At 38.3% G+C, this 20,004-nt stretch overlaps 1 protein-coding gene across 2 annotated transcripts in view; it reads left to right on the top strand.

Moving 5' to 3' along the window:
- LOC126823796 (uncharacterized) overlaps positions 1-20,004 on the top strand; it is a 28,800-nt gene that overhangs the window by 6,987 nt on the left and 1,809 nt on the right. Inside the window, exons 3-8 of one of the 2 annotated variants that reach the window (XM_050552801.2) lie at positions 5-109; positions 8,496-8,594; positions 9,371-9,515; positions 10,031-10,161; positions 15,418-15,554; positions 15,685-15,856. In XM_050552801.2, the coding sequence (XP_050408758.1) occupies positions 5-109; positions 8,496-8,594; positions 9,371-9,515; positions 10,031-10,161; positions 15,418-15,554; positions 15,685-15,856 (789 nt within the window). The remainder of the gene's footprint in view (positions 1-4; positions 110-8,495; positions 8,595-9,370; positions 9,516-10,030; positions 10,162-15,417; positions 15,555-15,684; positions 15,857-20,004) is intronic. The other variant, XR_007681318.2, reaches the window with a different exon arrangement.

The raw sequence follows: 20,004 nt of genomic DNA, 5'->3' as shown, positions 1-20,004 counted from the left end.
TCAGGCAATCTAATTAGCAAACCTCATCCAGAAAATGAACCATTTACTGTAGCCGAATATGGTGCTGCGGATGGATCGATTTCAATGGAACTAATGACTGATATAATCTGTAAGTATATTGATGTGGCAAACTCATTTAAAGTTATCTGTGAAAGACCTGTACAAAGTCGATGGTTTTCATTCTTATTTCAACATAGTCCCTTCGAGGTGTATACACTTTTTCCAACGATGTTGCAAGGCCAGGAAGAAATTCTCTTCAGATGCTCTAAAAAGTCCTTCACAGCTGACATGACGTCATCATTCCATGGCTTAGACTGAATTTATGATTCTGGTAGAAACTGATGAATCCAGGTCTCATCAATGGTTACAACTCTGGCCAAAAAATTATCAGGATCTGCTTCAAAACGGCGCAGATTGTCACGGCATGTCAGGAATTTGACACGTTTCTGATCCCCAGTCAAAAGCCTTGGCATTCATCTTGTAGACACTTTTGTCATTCCTAACTCGTTGTCGACAACCCTCTCGTGTGAGTTGCCCCAAAACAATGGCAATATTTCGAGTTGTCAAACGTCGTTCAGCCGTCACCATGTCATGTATCCGGGTTATTTTTTCTTGAAGCTTTCTCTCTGCCACACTTAAATTCCACAGCCCAAATCTTACTGTAAAAAAAGGAAGGGGCGTCATCCCCTAATGTGGAAACCATGTCGTTGTTCGACGAGAAAATTCACCGGGATTTTCCAGCGTAGTTTCTACTTGTCAGTGGTGCAGGGTGTGGGGGGAGGCTGATAAGTGAGACGAAAACCGAGGTCCAGCGTAGTTTCTACTTGTCAGTGGTGCAGGGTGTGGGGGGGGGGGGGCTGATAAGTGAGACGAAAACCGAGGTCCCGTGTACATGTTGGCGTGCACGCAAAAGAACCCATTTATTTGCACCTTTGTTTATCAAAAAGCAGAAAAAAATTACAAACCTAATCCAATATCAATCCTGCCTGATCTGCCCATTCATCCACCCGGACTACCCATATATTTCAATTCTTACCGCATGTTTTATCTGCGACCCTTATCTAGTACTATTACTTGCCACCTGTATATTTTATTTACTACTCATATATTTCACTTTCAACTACGTGTTTATTTGCCACCCGTATATTTCAATTTAATGCCCAAATATTTCATTTCAAACGGATTACTTATTTGCCACCCGTATATTTCACTTGCTATCCATACATTTCATTTCCACCGGACCCATGTGTCTTATTTTCCATCCGTATATTTTATTAACCCCATATGGGTCATTATCAAAATTGGTAGAAATTGCAAATCACAAATGACCAAATTTCAAATAATTTTAATTGTTTATTTTTTATATTTATTTGATAAAGTATAGTTCAAAGTGTCTGTTATGAATAAAGTTCACAGAATTAAAAAATTTTGTCAGCTTTTATCGGTCACCAATAGGAAACATGAAATTTCCCATAACGATTACTAATTTTCTTGAAAATATGTGAATATTCCATAAAATCATTTTTTTAAAAGCATATTAGTTCTAATGATTGGTCATTCAGGCATACTAAAGCGTATTTCCTCATTTTGTGTACTTTTTAAAAAGATGAATGTACGTTTAGTTACCTAGTGTCTGTATGTGTACTCGGACAATAATTTCGTCATGCTCTGTAGAGAGGCATAAATGAATCCATGAAGATAAGTAGAAAAACTGAAGATATGGGCTTGCTATCATTTTTACTGCTTGTTTATTCGCAGTGTTACAGGGTTGACATATAGGTATCTTTGTTTGAAAGAAAGCTGGAAATACTCTGTCAAGAAATATATTTCCACGAATTACATATAACAACTTTTGGTCTTCGAAGGAATTATTAGTGGGCAGAAATTCGCCCATGTATCTGTTATCAGATATTATGTAATTATGCTTGTATTACAGAACGTTTAATTGTGTGTTACGCATGCGTGCCATTCAAAAGGATATGAAATTATTTGTAATCAGGCCCAGGGCTCCGCTTCGGTTAAGCTGGGCTATGGTTATTCTTTGTTTACTTTTTCACTTTTAGGGTTCTCATAATATTATACTTTTACACATCTGTAATTGAGATTGCAGGATTCAGATGGAATTATATCTTAGGCTATTCCAACCTCGCGACTAGAAAAAAATTAAAGTGTGTGTGAGCAAAGCCAAAGAGGATGACATCCCCAGGTTTTAGTATACCAAGCCCATGGTTAAATCCGACACTGCTTGGAAAGATTAAAATGTAATTATTATTTTCAAAAATTACTTTCACACCACTTCGCTTGGCTGATCATGTATACATATAAACATAAAGGGTATCCGAATCCGTATCCTGTTTTGAAAATATTTTTAAATTTTCTGTCATATATTATCGTTGCTCAATAAATGTTCAATTTTATGTACAGAGTCATAATGCATACGTTAAGATTAAAATTCTTTATTTATAAAAACGCGAAGAGGGGGGGGGGGGGGGCTATATTTGCAGTTACCAAGCTTCAGTGAGCTAGAATAAATGTACTTACTACTTCGTTCGGCACGACTGCGTGCTTTAATGTCCTATATCGGCGGAATGTACAGTAAATAGAAGTGCAATTTGTATGAAATCAACGATAAATAATAATTTCTATAAACGATTAATACATCGTTATAACATATCAGTGCACGTAATTCATTCTTGAAATCAACGTTCCGGAAAATCACATTTATGGTATTCCCGAACAATGATTAACTCAATGATTAGGCTAATCAAAGTTTATAAAATGTTAATTTGAAATTTAATCAACTTTTCCAGAATATGACTTAAAAAATCTTGAGATTAAATCTCAGATTAGCACTAATCCACTTTCAAAATATGGGACTTTAAGTCTAAATAAAGCGCCCACAATGAATGTCTAAACGGGGGATGTGTAGATGGGCATATCAGTAATTAGGAAACCAGTAAGAGAAACATACGGATGTACCGACATTGGAAGTTACTTATGCGGAACCATTTTCTGTAGGTGGCCATATATAGGGTGGCCCGTGCACTGGCGTGCAGTAACAATTTTCCCTAAAGAAAGTTGGATTCGACACGGCGAATGTGCACGCTTCAGTGACTTGTCTCGAAGTGAATTCTGGCTAACCACACAGTATGATAATACTCAGCGCTAGAGTCTATGAGACTATAAATTGCCATTACACGATTCTCTACACATCTATCAACTATTACAGCCGTAAAAAATCAATTGTTGACGATTCTGAATAGCAGTAATATTTAGCTTTTTGGTTATTAAAACAGCTTTAGAAATTACGTTCGTTTTATTTTTTTTAAATTGCTTTATCATTAACTGTACCGCTAGGAGAGCATATTTTGGTTTAGTACAAATAATATCTCTGAAACCCTTGCGTTAGGCAAGAACATGATACTAGCAGTAGTTTCTTTTTACTTTTACACGGTTCTTAAAACAATTGTTGGGTTACCTAACGTGCGTGTTTCTAAATTCATGTACTTGTTCCAGCTTTCTGTTATGTTCCGTGAAAAAATAGTCATGATTATCCCGGCGCGTAACCTATTTTTTACTCACAAGTGCCCGGATGTTATGGCCGACACTAGTAACCATCTTTCGGTGTATTATTTAGGAGATAAACACCTCCTGTTTCGCATTTAGAGGGGTGTTATTGTCCAATAGACATGTCCTGAGATCATTAGGACCCAAGACGCGTTCAAGGATCAAAATTGAGTGTCTCCATTGTGGTTATCCCCATTAAAGTAGTACGCATAATATTAATAATACGCAGTGATTTTTCTAATTTAGAGGGGTGTTATTGTCCAATAGACAGTGTCTAATCGACCAATCAAAACGCACGATTCACCCGTAAGCATGTTACAATTTTGGATGGTTAAATGGTAATAGCTTATTAAGTACAACATGACCGTTTATTTAGTGACTATAAATATGCGAAACTGATTTAAGTCTTGGGATATATATATTTTAGGGAAAAAAACTTGGTTTTTGCGAGTACTTTCCGCTTTATTAAGCTTCTTCAGGCAAATTTTACCAATTCCAACAATTGATGTGACGTAATAACGTCATGGTTACAACAATGAACTATAATGGCTATAATAAGCACGATAAGATAATATTGCATACATTATGTATCATTAACAAAATTATTAATTAAACATTTATATTTTACACAACTGTTCCAGGGCAATCTAAAGAAATAATTGGCATAAGGACAAAATTAGCTGTACACAAATTCACGGCACAAATTGGAAGCATGGAATTAAACGCTGAATGTTTCCAGAATAGATGTGCCAATACAGATAATGCTATAATGCAGTTATTTCTAGAAAAGGCCCTAGATGGAGAGACTCTCGAAGAATTGGAGCTCGAATGGAAACGGGAATGTAAAGAATGCGACGCGAAAGTTCTAAGACAGTGGGAAAAGGATCATGAATGGTTAGATAACTATCACTCCAAGTATGGAGATGAAATATTCAAACTAGAGAACGGGAGGGAGAGTGATATCGATTCATCCGACGGTGAAAGTGCTGATTGGCCAAAACAGGCACAACCAAAAGGACCGAAACGAAAACCCCAACCGTCCAAATCTAGACAAAGTAACCCGAGAGAGCCTAACGATATTAATAGATCTAACCAAACTCAGACTCGTAGAGATTCGTCGGCCCAAACCAACACCCCAATATGGCACCAAGTCCCACCTAGAAGACAAAATCGGAAAATTGAATCAGAAACTTCCAACAAACCTATCCGATCAAACGAAGAAAACCGTTTTTTAGACAGGGGCCAGTCCAGAAATCGGAGCCGATGGAAAAGGAACCCAAAACAATAAATCCAATAGTAATAAATACCAGTGGCATTGAACTCTGTAGGAATGATATTCTATTATTTGATAAGGGACTAAAATTCACCCCAACACCTTCAAATGATAGCTGCTTACTCCAGTCTGAACTAACACAATTTTGTAGAAAACTGCGCCTCAGACATCATTTCTACAGAGAGGATGATTCTCGACCCCCAGAACCCGAAAGCCTGGCTCGAAACAAATCTACTTTTACACCAAAATCAGGAAAAGATGTACAGTTAGATAAATTTATAACAACTATAGCCACTCATAAAATTCAATCAAAACCTACCATTAAAAATCTAAATAAAGGTGAATTGAAAGCTCTCAATAATCTGAGAAATAACCAAAACATAATTATCAAACAAGCAGATAAAGGAGGAGCTATAGTCGTTATGGATAAGTCATTCTATCAAGAAAATATATTCAAAATGCTCCAAAACACGGAATATTATGCGCCATCAACCATCAAAGAAAACAACAACGTCATAGTAAATATGAGAACATTTGTGTCTTGCTACACTGGAATGCTGTTAAAGGAGGAACAAGAATATCTTATGAACTTCGATCCAAGCATTGCATACTTTTATGGATTGCCGAAAGTACACAAAAGTAGGCTAATTCAAGATGCTGTAAGACGAACTAATCATAAAGTTGTAAATATAAAATGTCCAGGTGACCTAACGTTCAGGCCAATAGTAGGCGGACCAAATAGTAGTACCCAAAGACTTAGCAACTTCACTGATATCATTCTGAAACCACTATGTTCTAAAGTCAAAAGCTTTCTCCGCGATGATATAGATTTCCTTCATCATTTACCTAAGCAGGTAGAACCTGGTAGTACATTAATAAGCTTTGATGAAGTAAATCTATATAATAACATCAGTAAAGATCTGGGAATAAAAGCTATCGAATATTGGATAGATACATACCCCGATAGTATCCCAGATAGTTTTTCTAAACGATTTATAATTGGCGCTCTAAATTTAGTAATTTCAAATAACATATTTTTCTTCGATACCCATTATTTCTCACAAATTAAAGGAGTTGCTATGGGTACAAAAGTTGGTCCGACATACGCAACATTAACATTAGGTTACCTCGAAGAAATTTGGTATGAGAAAATACCCACAACCTTCGATAAAACTTTTAGCGACATGATTAAGCAATCGTGGAAACGATTTCTGGATGATTGTTGGTGCGTCCTTAATATAGAAGATACAGCGATCACCAAACTCCACGATCTCTTGAATAGCCTAGATGTCGATATTAAATTCACTGTTGAATCTAGTAAAGTAAAACTAAACTTTCTCGATGTCACGGTGAACCTTTTACCGAATGGTCAAATTGAAACTGATATGTATTATAAACCGACAGACACACATCAGTATCTCAATTTTAATTCATGCCATCCTTCTCATATCAAACGTAATATTCCGTATAATTTAGCTAGACGCGTGTGCACCATAGTTTCACAATCGGATATCAAACAAATACGCCTTAATGAGCTTAAAGGTTTTCTAAAAAAGCAACACTACCCGGCAAAGCTAGTAGATGATGCCATCCGAAAAGCTTTAAGTTTAGATCAGAGCAAATTAAGGTGTCCAAAAACGATTTGTGAAACAAAGAGTCACGAAGAAGTTTCTTTAGTAACTACTTTCAACCCATCACAAGAAGATGGTAAATCTATAATTAATAATAATCTCCATATTCTTAAAAATAGCCCGATTATGGATGATATATTAAATAAGGCAAAAATAATAAATAGTTTAAAGCAACCTCAAAGCCTGGCTAAATTACTAATCTCATCAAAATTCGAATCAACTAAAATCATACCCACAGTTAACAAGTGTAATGAATCCAAATGTAAAACGTGTTCAATCATAATTGAAGGTTCATCCATAAATATCACGGACAATTTTACATTTCATGTAAAACAACCAATGTCTTGTAAATCCGATTACATTATATATGTAATAATTTTTCCGGGCTGTAAGGGTAGATATATCGGAAAGACCATAAATATGCTTAGATTAAGAATGAACCTCCATCGACAACATATTCTTAATCCGCTATACAGGATGATACCCCTGAGCCGACACCTCGATGTTTGTGGCAAATGCAATTTTAATGTCTTTCCGTTATATCAATTAAACAGCAAAAACAACGATCTATTAGAAGCAAAGGAATCATATTTTATTGAAAAATTCAAACCATTGCTTAATTCAAGGTGTTGATTTTTGTTATATTAACATTGTAGTTGTGTAAAATATAAATGTTTAATTAATAATTTTGTTAATGATACATAATGTATGCAATATTATCTTATCGTGCTTATTATAGCCATTATAGTTCATTGTTGTAACCATGACGTTATTACGTCACATCAATTGTTGGAATTGGTAAAATTTGCCTGAAGAAGCTTTATAAAGCGGAAAGTACTCGCAAAAACCAAGTTTTTTTCCCTAAAACATCTTTATTTCGAATATCTAACACCTAAGAGTAGCTTTAACTATAACCTTTTATATATATATTTGTGGTGTTATTGTCGAGATATTTATTTATGGTGGGTCACCCTACCTTAGATAGGAAAGAAAAGAAATATGAGGTTATGTAGAAGGATTGTGTTTCTACGTGGAAAGGGGACCGAGAAGACATTAATCACAGACCAAAACATTCCATCAAAATTATTATAAGTCGAAAATCTGGTGTAATGTAGCCCGAGAAGAATGTTTTTGAAAAAATTGAATTTTTTTCTATGTCCATATTGTGGATTCTTGTGGTTAAAATAACACACAAAAGCACCCAATCTGTAATTCCGACAATATTTTCGTATTCATACAAACAAACGTCTTTCATTTTCTTACGTCAGTAAAAACAATTATTGGTTTTCTTTCCAACTTGATGCACATATTCGATTTGTAGTTCAGCCTCACATTGACATTACCCAGTTGAGCATAAAATTGAAAATAAATTGACGCCTAACACACCCGAGAATGCGTTGATCATATTCCCATAAAATATCTATTATTTCTAAATATGTCTTTGATAAGATCTGTACCTGGATCAAATATCTCGGAGTATGGAGCATAAATTTTGGGTAAATGTGCCGATTTCTTTTTGGTAAATGTGCCTCTCTAGGAAATGAAATGGGGTTTAACGTCCTACCGTTCAGCACAAAATTGGCTAATGAAGACGGGCATGCGCCCTACAGTGTGCTATGAGCGTAATTTTGCCTGGGCCAGTTTAAAGCCAGTTTAAGAATTTATATTATCACATTGCAATCCTATAACAAAATGTTTCCATTCCGTAACAACATTAGCCGTTACAGAAATGACTGTTACAGGACTGACATTACGATGCTAAATTTTTATACGCCCACATTGATATGTGGTCGTGGTCGTATATTGTCGTCGCCCCCGTCGGTCCGTCCGTCCGTCCGTCCGGCGTCCGCAATTGCATATGGACGCTCTAGAGGCTAAGATAATATCCGATTGACTTTAAATTTATGCACAGTGTATAAGGTCATAAGACGAAGAAGCCCATTGATTTTCACGGATTTCCGATAATTACTGCCAGAGTTATGGCCCTTGATCACTTTGAAAATCTTATGGACGCTCTATTTCAGGTCTTATTCGCTCTAAGTGTGGAAAGAATAAAGAAATTAATATAATGTACGAAGATCTCCCAATGAGTGATTTCAACTCTTTACATAAAAGAATTCACGGTTTGTCAGTATTTTGTTTTTAAATTCCTACTATTTATAGACTTATATAAAGAAATTTTGTTCATTAAATGTTTATGCATAGGTAGCACCCTGGGTATTGGAGATCCATATCGATTTGGGACATTTATATGAAAACGGGTACTATCTAATTTTGATGGTATGTGGATTTTTATGATCACTTGTGATATATATGTCATCACTATATATAGCCTTCGTTTTTTAGAAATCCGTTTGTATATACAGATATTACTTTAATACTTTGGGTGCTACTGACCGTGATTTTTTCAAGATATCAATTATAGCATAATTTGATCAAATCTATAACATATCTATCGTTGTGGGTCAAGTTTTGCAATACTTTGGGCGATAGTGACAAACAAAAAGGGTTGTGTCTGTGTATCTTTCTCTGACAATCCAATTACTTGCCTCTGTAAATATTTTTACACATTTTCATCAATATTGTATTGTCGCAAAGATGGTTCATATTGATTTGGGGCAATTTTGTACAGTAGTTCCAGAGTTCTTGTTCCTGACTGACTGTTGTTCAACGTATACTACAGAATTTTTTATTACTGTAGTCGTACTCATACCTGAGAGTAAAGTTCTTAGCCGGCTAGGTTTAACCATGGACCGTATAATATACACGGTTCACGGTCCACGGTCCATGGTTTAATTGTTATTATGATCGACTCTATCAAAACTCATACCTTCTCTTCTAGACCATGAACATGTTTATATTATGAGACCTTTAATAATGGGTCTGTTCGCTATTTTAGGTATAATACCCAATCCTAGATCATATCTTCTGGATCATGAAAATGTTTATGTGACATCTACAGGAACCAATTTTTACAAGCAGTGTTTTCCTTCCAATTCTGTAGATCTAGCCTTGTCTTTTACAGCAACACATTGGTTATCAAAGTATGTTATAGTCGTACCATTATAATAACTTTGTTGAATTTAATGTTTTATCATTTTTGATCATTCGATTCCATCTAGTTGAATCTCACTGTACACAAAAAGACCCCACCCTTTAAGAATTGCATTGAACATATTTCGCATTTTTAGCATTTGGCGAATGGTTATATCATAAGGTTTGGCATTGAGTCAATTAGCGTGGTTTCGATTCCCCGATTGTACGGGACAAAGAGTATGATCGCCTGGCCAACTTTGTTGATTATCTACGGGTCCCCGGTGTCCTCCCACTGCTAAAGACCGCTACGCGCCAGCGAATTATTGACATAAAATTAAACCATATGTTAGTCCCGAAATGACCTAGTTTGTGTCAAATGGACGTTACCCCCCCCCCCCCGCTCTCTTTCTTAACATACATAACTATTTGAACTATTTGTTTACAATATTTTATCTCCATGTGACAATTTTAACATTTTAATAAACAAAATTATCTCTCAAAACAATCCAATGTTTTATTTTAGTAAAGTGGATATATTTGATCATGTATATCCTTATTTTACTCAAAATAAAGATGAAATAGACGCCCTAGAGAAACAGGCGGCAGATGATTGGGTGCTATTCCTAACAAAAAGAACAAAAGAGCTGAAACCAGGTAAATGTTTTTCGTTAATCAATAAAATCATTAGGTGGGGGGGGGGGGCTAATTGGTGATTGTCAGGAATTAATGGTCAAGTTGTACTCGATATATGAAAAATGTTGCATGCCGTATACATGTAATGTCAGGCACTATAGTCGGGCATGTAGTGTCATCGCCGGGGGATACCGTTTACCGTCTTAATATTCCTCTCCAAATGTATATATTGAGCAGTTTCGTATTCCATATTTTAAAAAAGGACGAAATGCCTTCATTAGATATTGCCCTCATTATGTTGTGTTTGGATCAATATTTTAATTTCTATTTTCTTCAGAAAATGTCTACATTTGATATACCTTGATATACTTGATAGATTTGATATAGTTGCCTTCGCAGTAGAACTTGGATATGTCCGCGCCCCGTTTCTACCAGGCCGATCCACTATATATCTACAAATCTGAATACGCACCACCCAAGAAACATATTTACAATTTTGTTTTTGAAATCGCTTCATTTAGCTATCAGTGCATGACGGGTGTCGACAGAGTATGCTTTCTTGAATACCCGATACCGTTTGAACAGTTTACCCCCACCCCTGATTAGCAAAGCCCTCTGCCCGACACAATTAAACCCCTAAGAATAGGGTTGGGCCAATATGCAACATTTTTGAAAAATGAAAATCGCCCGGGTGTTTCTATGGCGAAATTGACCGAATAACACGAATCCGGAAGAATTTTGCCCGAAAAAGTGCTCTTTAGATTGGTGCAGGCCCATTTTTCAAAATGGCGGCCAAAATGGCGTCAAAATCGATATTCTTTGCATATGCTGTACATAATCACTTCTAATATCCACTGTAGGGTGTCTTTTATAGGGTTTTTTGGGTCAGAGAATCCATATCTGCAATTATAATTGATCTCAGGAAATCCAATATGGCGGAAATCCAATATGGCGTCCAAAATGGCGCAAAAAATCAACAATTCTCACCTTAGCATTGCGAAAACACCCCTACCATCAACTAAAGGTATCCTCTGTGAGCTTTCTGGGGTTAGCGAATCCGAGCCTGCAATTACTGATCACGCTCGAAAATCCAGTATGACGGAAATCCAAGATGGCGGGCGAAAGCGCCAGAAATTCCTATATTTCAAACGCACGGTACGGAATAGCGTGTCATTATAGCTGTGTGGTGTCCTCAGCAGGATTTTGTGGTTCGCGAATCTGAATCTACACTTTTTCGACAGGTCCGATGATCCGATTTGTTGGAAATGCAAGATGGCAGTCTCTCGATGTGTTGGAAGGTGCCTGAGGGCACCACAATTCCAATCAATATGGAGTTAACGCAAATGCTTTGTTTCGCCATCGTCGAAACAAAGCACCGATGGCGAAACAATGCAACTGTGTTAACTCCATATTGATTGGAATTGTGCCTAAGGATACCGGTTTTCAAGAATCCGCCAGAGGATGTGCATTTTCCATCGAAATTTGATTCTATGTATTTATTGGTAATTTTGCATTGACTATGACGTCATAATTACTTGAGGTACAGTGTGCCGGCATAGTAACGTGACGTAGGTAATTTTCCGCCATCTTGCTCGTTGAATTTATTCCTAATGACGCCTGTTTGGATGGTGAGCTCTGTGGTTTTCCCGGAAGTTTTATAGCCTAGTTAGCGAGTGATTCAGCATGGAGTTGAGAAGTTCTCTAATAAAAAAGGAATTTTGGGGGACCAGCTATTGTCAGGAAGAGGCATTCGTCCGTAAAAGTAAATTACAAACAGGTATGTTTGCGATTGGACGTATGCTCTACTTGTGTAGAAGAGAAAAAGGCCATTGTCACATTAGCCACGAGGCAGCAAGTGAAGTGGTCGCGAGTGAATTTATTACAGACTGGGTGGAGAAAAACGTGTACCCGATGTCGGAGCGTGCCGTGGCAAAAAAGAATTCAAGGAGTTGATAAAAGAAGGAAAGCGAGAAGATTGACGCACCGCATATTCGGAGGCTTGGCTGGCGAAGGCAGAGGAATTTCATCTACTCATGACTGCTCATGCATATGATATACGGTGCAAAAATAAACAATATGAAATGGAATCAAGTGCAAAATATGGAATCAAAATGACAAATGAAGACGAAGCCTTCTATCAGGATAATTGCCATGGAAAATACGTGGTTACATGTCAAAACACTGTGTCTTCGAAATGGCTGAAAAGTATGAGTAGAAAAGAAGATCGAGAGAACGCAATGCATGGACAGTTGGACAGATCAGTATAAAGGATGAGATACAGGAGAATATTCAGAAACAGCTTCTCGATGAATCGTTCCATGAAATCACTGATAACCTCTCAGGTATGACGTATGCACCTGACTGCCAACACACGAATACTGATCAACATGATGAATACAAATTTCCTGAAGTAAAGGTGAGAATGGGTAAAAAAACATTCTACGAACCCTTGATTCGTGCCCTAGTTCAATGTCATGCTTCAGCCAACATATCCCTAAATGAGCTTTTGAAAATCGCACATGTATTCGGCAATATTGTGTTCAAGCAAAATTGGGTCCTGAGAGCAGATAGTGCTGATGATTCAGACGATGATGACGAACACATGGACGAGAGACCGCCAATGAAGAAGAGAAAACGTCAGCCAGATTTGGAGAATGTGCTGCCCAGCAGGCGGGCTTTGGGTAGGTACCTCGAAGATGCAACTCATCTCAATCTCGAGTTTTGGGCGGAGAAATTGAAAAGTAAAGAATGTGTAGTTACACTGGGCATAGATGACACCACGAAGGCTGCCGGTCACAGAAAATTCGAGTTTTTGGCGGAGAAATTGAAAAGTAAAGAATGTGTAGTTACACTAGGCATAGATGACACCACGAAGGCTGCCGGTCACAGAAAATTCGATGTAAAGACTACACACTTCACCCTAATCAATCCAGAGAACAATAGTAAATCGTTCTATACGACAGGATATACCGAAAATATAACCCATAGTGGAAATGACAGCGCAGAAGCAATAAAATATGAGCTTAGGAGGCTAGCTACTCTGGGCAATGTCACTGAAGATGAAATCGCCAGTATGATTGATTTTGTAATGACCGACTGCGCTAGTGATAACAATGTTCTAACAGAGAAACTGAATCTTGAAGCTGAAAACTTGAAATGTTCTGCCCACATAGTCTTGGGTATAGATCATAGCGTTGAAAAGGTTTTTAAAGAGGTCGAATGTAAAATTGGAATGGACAAACTGATCAATTGCGGAAATATTCTTCGTTCAGCATCGAGTGTATTTACTATGGGTCTCATAGCAATTACAAAACTCTTATCACCAAGTTACGCGAATCACTCTGTTTCATTGTACAACGACTTCACATTGTGGTGTTAAGAGTGTGGACGCGATCTACGAGGGTTCCGTGGATTTACTTCAAACCGGATCGGTCGAATTGCGGAGCTGTCGAGGTCCTACCTACGTCTTAAAGATGACATCAGAGCCTTTTTCGACAGTGTTGTCGATGACAAGGCGAACAAGCTCGTGTTGGCTGTCGCTACCTTCATATACTCGGACTGGTTCAACTGCTGCAGCGAAGTATATTCTCTCATGGGTGAAATCATCATTTTTCCTATCATGGATATACTCGGGATCGACGGCCGTGGTGATAGTCAGTGGTAGCGACCAATCGTTTCTTATTGGACTCAAGTTTCGTGGAGAAGAGCGATGATGAGAGGAGAGCAATTTGGAAGAAATCGAGGAAAGGACCTGATGTACAAGAGGCGAAGAAACTCGAACGAGACTTTCTGGCCACCGTGAACGCCACTCGTTCAATGTCACTCAAGCGTAAGGAAGATGAGAAAAAGAAGAAAATACAGAAAACTCAACAAATTCTTGCTGAATGCAAAAAACATGGTGGTCCAGTTACTCCGGATTCTGTAAGCGTTTTGGACGACCTAACAGAACGACAACTCTTGTCTGAAGTTTGTTATCTCAGGCACACTATTGCACCTGATATCAGACAGAAGAGAGGAGTTAGAGTCGATGGCAAGCTCAGATTCCAAAAGTTTACAATATCGGAACTAAAAAGAGCAATACTCGGTGTTATAAAACCAGACAGTGATGTTAGCGATGCTGTCGATGAACTGCTTAAGATGGCACTATGTGGGAAGCTTGTTTGAATGTAGTTTTAATTCATTTGCAGACGTGATAGCGAAAGCAATAATGGACCATTGCACGTACAGATATGAACATTCTCATGGTAATTCGGGTGACGATTCAGGGTCCCCAGATTATCAGTAATGTAAGGTTAGAGAAAAAGGCATATGATCTGGCCTACTCTGAACATCTGCGTTGTAACGAAAAAATATGATATTAACTGACTGAACTGTACTGGATATAAATCATAATAATATAATAATTAGTACTTAATTATATATGATATAATTAGAAAATACTTTTTTTTTAGATTACTGGAGATTTCCTTTATCTCGACGGGTGATTTTGCTTGTGTTCCGTAGGATTCCTCCCGTCATTCTGAATTTCTGGCATATTGGATCATCAGACATGTCCAATAATTGCAGATTCGGATTCGCCGACTCCAAAAACCTTATTAGGGACACCATACCTCGACCACGGCATGCGATTACGCTCTGCGCGTTCGGAATATAGGAGTTTCGGGCACCATTTTGGCCGCCATCTTGGATTTCCGCCATATTGGATTTTTCCGAAGTGGTTTCATATCGAAACTTGAATTTGCTGACCCCAAAAATCGCAGAAAAGACGCCATACAGTGGATAACGGGAGTGTTTTCACACCGCTAAGGTGAGAATTGTTGATTTTGGCGCCATTTTGGACGCCATATTGGATTTCCGCCATATTGGATTTCCGCCATATTGGATTTTCGGAGATGAATTATTATTGAAGATATGAATTCTCTGACCCCAAAAACCCTTTAAAAGACACCCTACAGTGGATATTAGAAGTGATTATGTACAGTATATGCAAAGAATATCGATTTTGACGCCATTTTGAAAAATGGGCCTGCACCAATCTAAAGAGCACTTTTTCGGGCAAAATTCTTCCGGATTCGTGTTATTCGGTCATTTTCGCCATAGAAACACCCGGGCGATTTTCATTTTTCAAAAATGTTGCATATTGGCCCAACCCTACTAAGAATCACCGAACCCCACTTCACTTCATAACTCCAGACTAAGAAAGCTAACTTTTGAACTTCATTAGTTCAAAGTTTGGACATGTTTCACACATTACTACGAATATCTTATTTATTGTAGGTGGTTGGGGTGTTTTTTCAACATTAGGGACAAGAGACGCCACAGAGGGGAAGCCAGCCTTTGTTGCGGGTCAGGATATTTTAAACAAGCTTAATGAAGTTTGGAACCGTTTATTTTCTCGCGGCATAATAACAAAGGTATTGTCTATGGTAATCATGAACGCCGTCACGCGAAAATTTTATAGAACAAAAACAAATTGTCGTGACGTACAGCCACGATGGGACGAAAAACCGAGTGATATCCATATTTTAAAACCTTTTTATGTAGGCCGAGTTAAAACGAGGTACACTAGGATTTTGTTTGCGAAGCCCACGTCAGATAGAAGAACCAATCCTAGATTCAATAGAAATACAGAATGGTGGGTTGAAACTTCATGAAATCAGATTAGATACAATTCCCTATTTCCTCGAGGCAGAATGGAACGAAATGTTTAGGCAAGGTAAATACACTACTGTTGTCTCCCTTGACTAATTTAAATTTTCAGTCTCTTGAAAGGGCCTAACCTCTTTGATTTGACAAGCAAAAGAAAAAATCGATTATTTCTAAAAGAAAATTGCTTTTTTACATACATGTAGGCGTACGAGTAAAGGGTGTAGGGTGCCGCATAACTTTTGGACAATCTACTTTTTGCGACATTTTTCGGGCATCGATTATACAGCCTCAACAGTTTGATCGGATGATTGGAATTCAGGTCGGCGTAGAGTGGATTTCGGTTGTAAATCTATTGGACAACATTGAAGTTAATTGACTCACGCACTAAAATAGTAGGAAAACGCATTTGCGGCGTTTAAATTTTCCAAATTGTCTCGGCGTTCCGTGCACTGATCAATTGATTGGTTGTTTGGAATTCAGGTCAATCAAGTTAGTTTACATTGAACCACATAAAAGTAGCTGTATTCACGGGCGGGAAGAGAAGTAAAAATTTCCAAAATTTCTTGGGGGGGGGGGAGGAGGCTACAGGTAAGCTCTGAGATTTCAGTGCTCGCTGTCGATTGGCGTCGCCATCTTTAAACGGCAATCTTTTCGGGCATTTCGGGATATCAATCCCCAACAATCCTCGGACCCATACGTTTATGTTTATTTACAGACGTAAAATTGGAAGTCGTGGCGTAAATAAATTACAAAACTGGAATTCGCAACAAACGCCTTTACTGTGGCTGATTTAGGACATGCAAAAACAAAAAAAACCATACACATACACACTCCATCCCAAGTGCAACGTCACCACAATATTTCCCATTATATCTACCCCTATCCCAAGTTAAGGAGTGAGTAATCTGGGATGTGGGAGGGGTTGTCGCCCTCATCTACGAAGATTTACACCCTATTGATCCAATATGCTTAATAGTATTTTGACATCATCCAGGGGCGGATCCAGAAGGAGGGTTTGTGATAACAAAATTAATGCTTTGCATCAATAAAATTGAATCACAATGTCATCGTATTAATTCATAATAAAAATTGACGTCAAACAGGGTGTTGGATTTCTCTGTTTAAAAAGCTCAATGTGTATGTATATATGACGATAGAGACCATGTATTTCTCAAAATATTTCAAGCCGAAGGGGTGGGGGGACACATTTTCTCATGAACCTGGTAAATCCCCTCCTGCAAAAATTCCTGGATCCGCCCCTGATCTTCTCTGCTAACGGAAAATCCAGCCAAAAGTTGCAGATATAAGTACTATTTCTGACAGGCAATTGCGACGCATACTACGTCTGAATAATCTGTAAAGAAATAAATATCCTTCTGATGTAATAGACTTCGCTGACTTTATTAATAAAATCTTGGGTGGCTCTTGTAACCGACTTAGTTATCGAATGATGCACATTAAATGTGCTGGATTTTGGCTGGATGACCTGGCGCCTGGTACGTTCGGGCATTTTTATGCGCGAACTCTTAGGGTTTTTTTTACTGGCATGCGCACAGGTACTATTTCTTTTTCTTTTAACAAGTACCCAAATCGGGGATTTCGTGCGGAGGTAGTTCGGAGGTAAACAGTCTGTGAAGTACAACAGTTGCCACTGTAGCTGTGTATCGCTAATTATAAACCGAATGTGTGAAGACAGTTCATACATATCACTCAAAAATTTTTCAGTACAAACTCAGTTGATTCACGCTCGATTTGCTACTAAACAAACCCATCGGTTTATTTTCTCAACAGTGTGACCCGAAGTGACCGCGGATTTATTGACCTTGTATGAACTTATCCATAGCTATATCCTTACACCGAGAGAAATTATCTAGTCTCGGTGAAAAGAACCATGGTCATCTGGTAGAAAATTACTTTTGTATTTTTTGGAACGGAAAACAGTGTTTTTAGAAGCAAACTAACCTGCCGCACATGAGGAAGTCATTATACTAATAATAAAAGGCGAGACCTCTTTTTGCGGCGCAGGCTTATCACTGAGTAGTAAACCGTCCACAAACAATAATATAGGAAGCCTAGTGACCAGTGTAGTACTGTAAGTAGGCTATAGACTATAGGTTTGAGTCGAGATTACTCGCTTTCAGTTTACTCTGTTTTTGCGATAACCAATTATGTGAGAAATACCATACTGACATTCGGTTTTTAAAAGTTGTACGCGAACTAAATGCGTTTGTTAGATACTGACAGAGCAGCCCCGAGTCGAACAATCGCCGCCCGAGCTGTCTTCGTCAGCTAGTTTCACAATATCGTGCAATAGGTGTATTAATGTGATTTTTAGGTTTAACCCCGCAAACAATGCCAAAATAGTGTTTTCACTGCTTACAGAAAACTGAAATTTAAAAAAAAAAGATTTTATGAGGGTGACCCTCCCACACACTCCCTATCGAGCTGCCGCTCGGTCTGCGCAGCCTCATGCCTGGCACAAACTGTCAACATTGTATATTTTTCCGTTTCCGCCCCCCCCCACAATATATATTTCACGGCTACGTTGCGACGGTACCAGCATACCCAGTTGTTGACACCCATTACATCACTCCTGTCTAACAAATCATAAAGCTGTGGTGTTACGGTGGCGGCATAGTATTTCACCGTAACACCACAGCCACTCTAACCATTCATAATACATCTAACTATCCCTTTACAGCACTTCACTCCCTACACATTTCCCCTCGTCCTACTTTCCCAAACGTCAACAACACATCTCATACATCCAGTTCGCTGATTAACCCTTGTACCACGTCTACTGGATGATCTGGCGCCTGGTACGTTCGGGCATTTTTATGCGCGAACTCTTAGTTTTTTTTACTGGCATGCGCACAGGTACTATTTCTTTTTCTTTTAACAAGTACCCAAATCGGGGATTTCGTGCGGAGGTTGTTCGGAGGTAAACAGTCTGTGAAGTACAACACTTGCCACTGTACCTGTGTATCGCTAATTATAAACCGAATGTGTGAAGACAGTTCATACATATCACTCAAAAATTTTTCAGTACAAACTCAGTTGATTCACGCTCGATTTGCTACTAAACAAACCCATCGGTTTATTTTCTCAACAGTGTGACCCGAAGTGACCGCGGATTTATTGACCTTGTATGAACTTATCCATAGCTATATCCTTACACCGAGAGAAATTATCTAGTCTCGGTGAAAAGAACCATGGTCATCTGGTAGAAAATTACTTTTATATTTTTTGGAACGGAAAACAGTGTTTTTAGAAGCAAACTAACCTGCCGCACATGAGGAAGTCATTATACTAATAATAAAAGGCGAGACCTCTTTTTGCGGCGCAGGCTTATCACTGAGTAGTAAACCGTCCACAAACAATAATATAGGAAGCCTAGTGACGAGTGTAGTAAGTAGGCTATAGACTATAGGTTTGAGTCGAGAAAACGTCTGAATACGGCACCCCCTGACTTAAACATGATACACATTGTATAGACCTATTGCACGTTCATGGCATGTCAAAGGTTAATCGGGGATAGATGATAAAAACACCAATCGAAGCGACTATAAATCAAAACACGGTTGATTCAACACGACTTCATTGGTTATTCAATACGTCGTTAACCCCGAATAACCTTTCACACGTCCAATCACAATATCGTACAATAGGTGTATTAATGTGATTTTTAGGTTTAACCCCGCAAACAATGCCAAAATAGTGTTTTCACTGCTTACAGAAAACTGAAATTTAAAAAAAAAATTTTTTATGAGGGTGACCCTCCCACACACTCCCTATCGAGCTGCCGCTCGGTCTGCGCAGCCTCATGCCTGGCACATACTGTCAACATTGTATATTTTTCCGTTTCCGCCCTCCCCCCCCCCATAATATATATTGCACGGCTACGTTGCGACGGTACCAGCATACCCAGTTGTTGACACCCATTACATCACTCCTGTCTAACAAATCATAAAGCTGTGGTGTTACGGTGGCGGCATAGTATTTCACCGTAACACCACAGCCACTCTAACCATTCATAATACATCTAACTATCCCTTTACAGCACTTCACTCCCTACACATTTCCCCTCGTCCTACTTTCCCAAACGTCAACAACACATCTCATACATCCAGTTCGCTGATTAACCCTTGTACCACGTCTACTGGATTTTCCATTAGCAGAGAGAATGTCAGAATACTATTAGGCATTTTGGATCAA

This window comes from Patella vulgata, chromosome 6 (assembly GCF_932274485.2).
Source record: "Patella vulgata chromosome 6, xgPatVulg1.2, whole genome shotgun sequence".
Lineage (NCBI taxonomy): Eukaryota > Metazoa > Mollusca > Gastropoda > Patellidae > Patella > Patella vulgata.
This window is presented reverse-complemented; position numbering and strand designations above follow the sequence as displayed.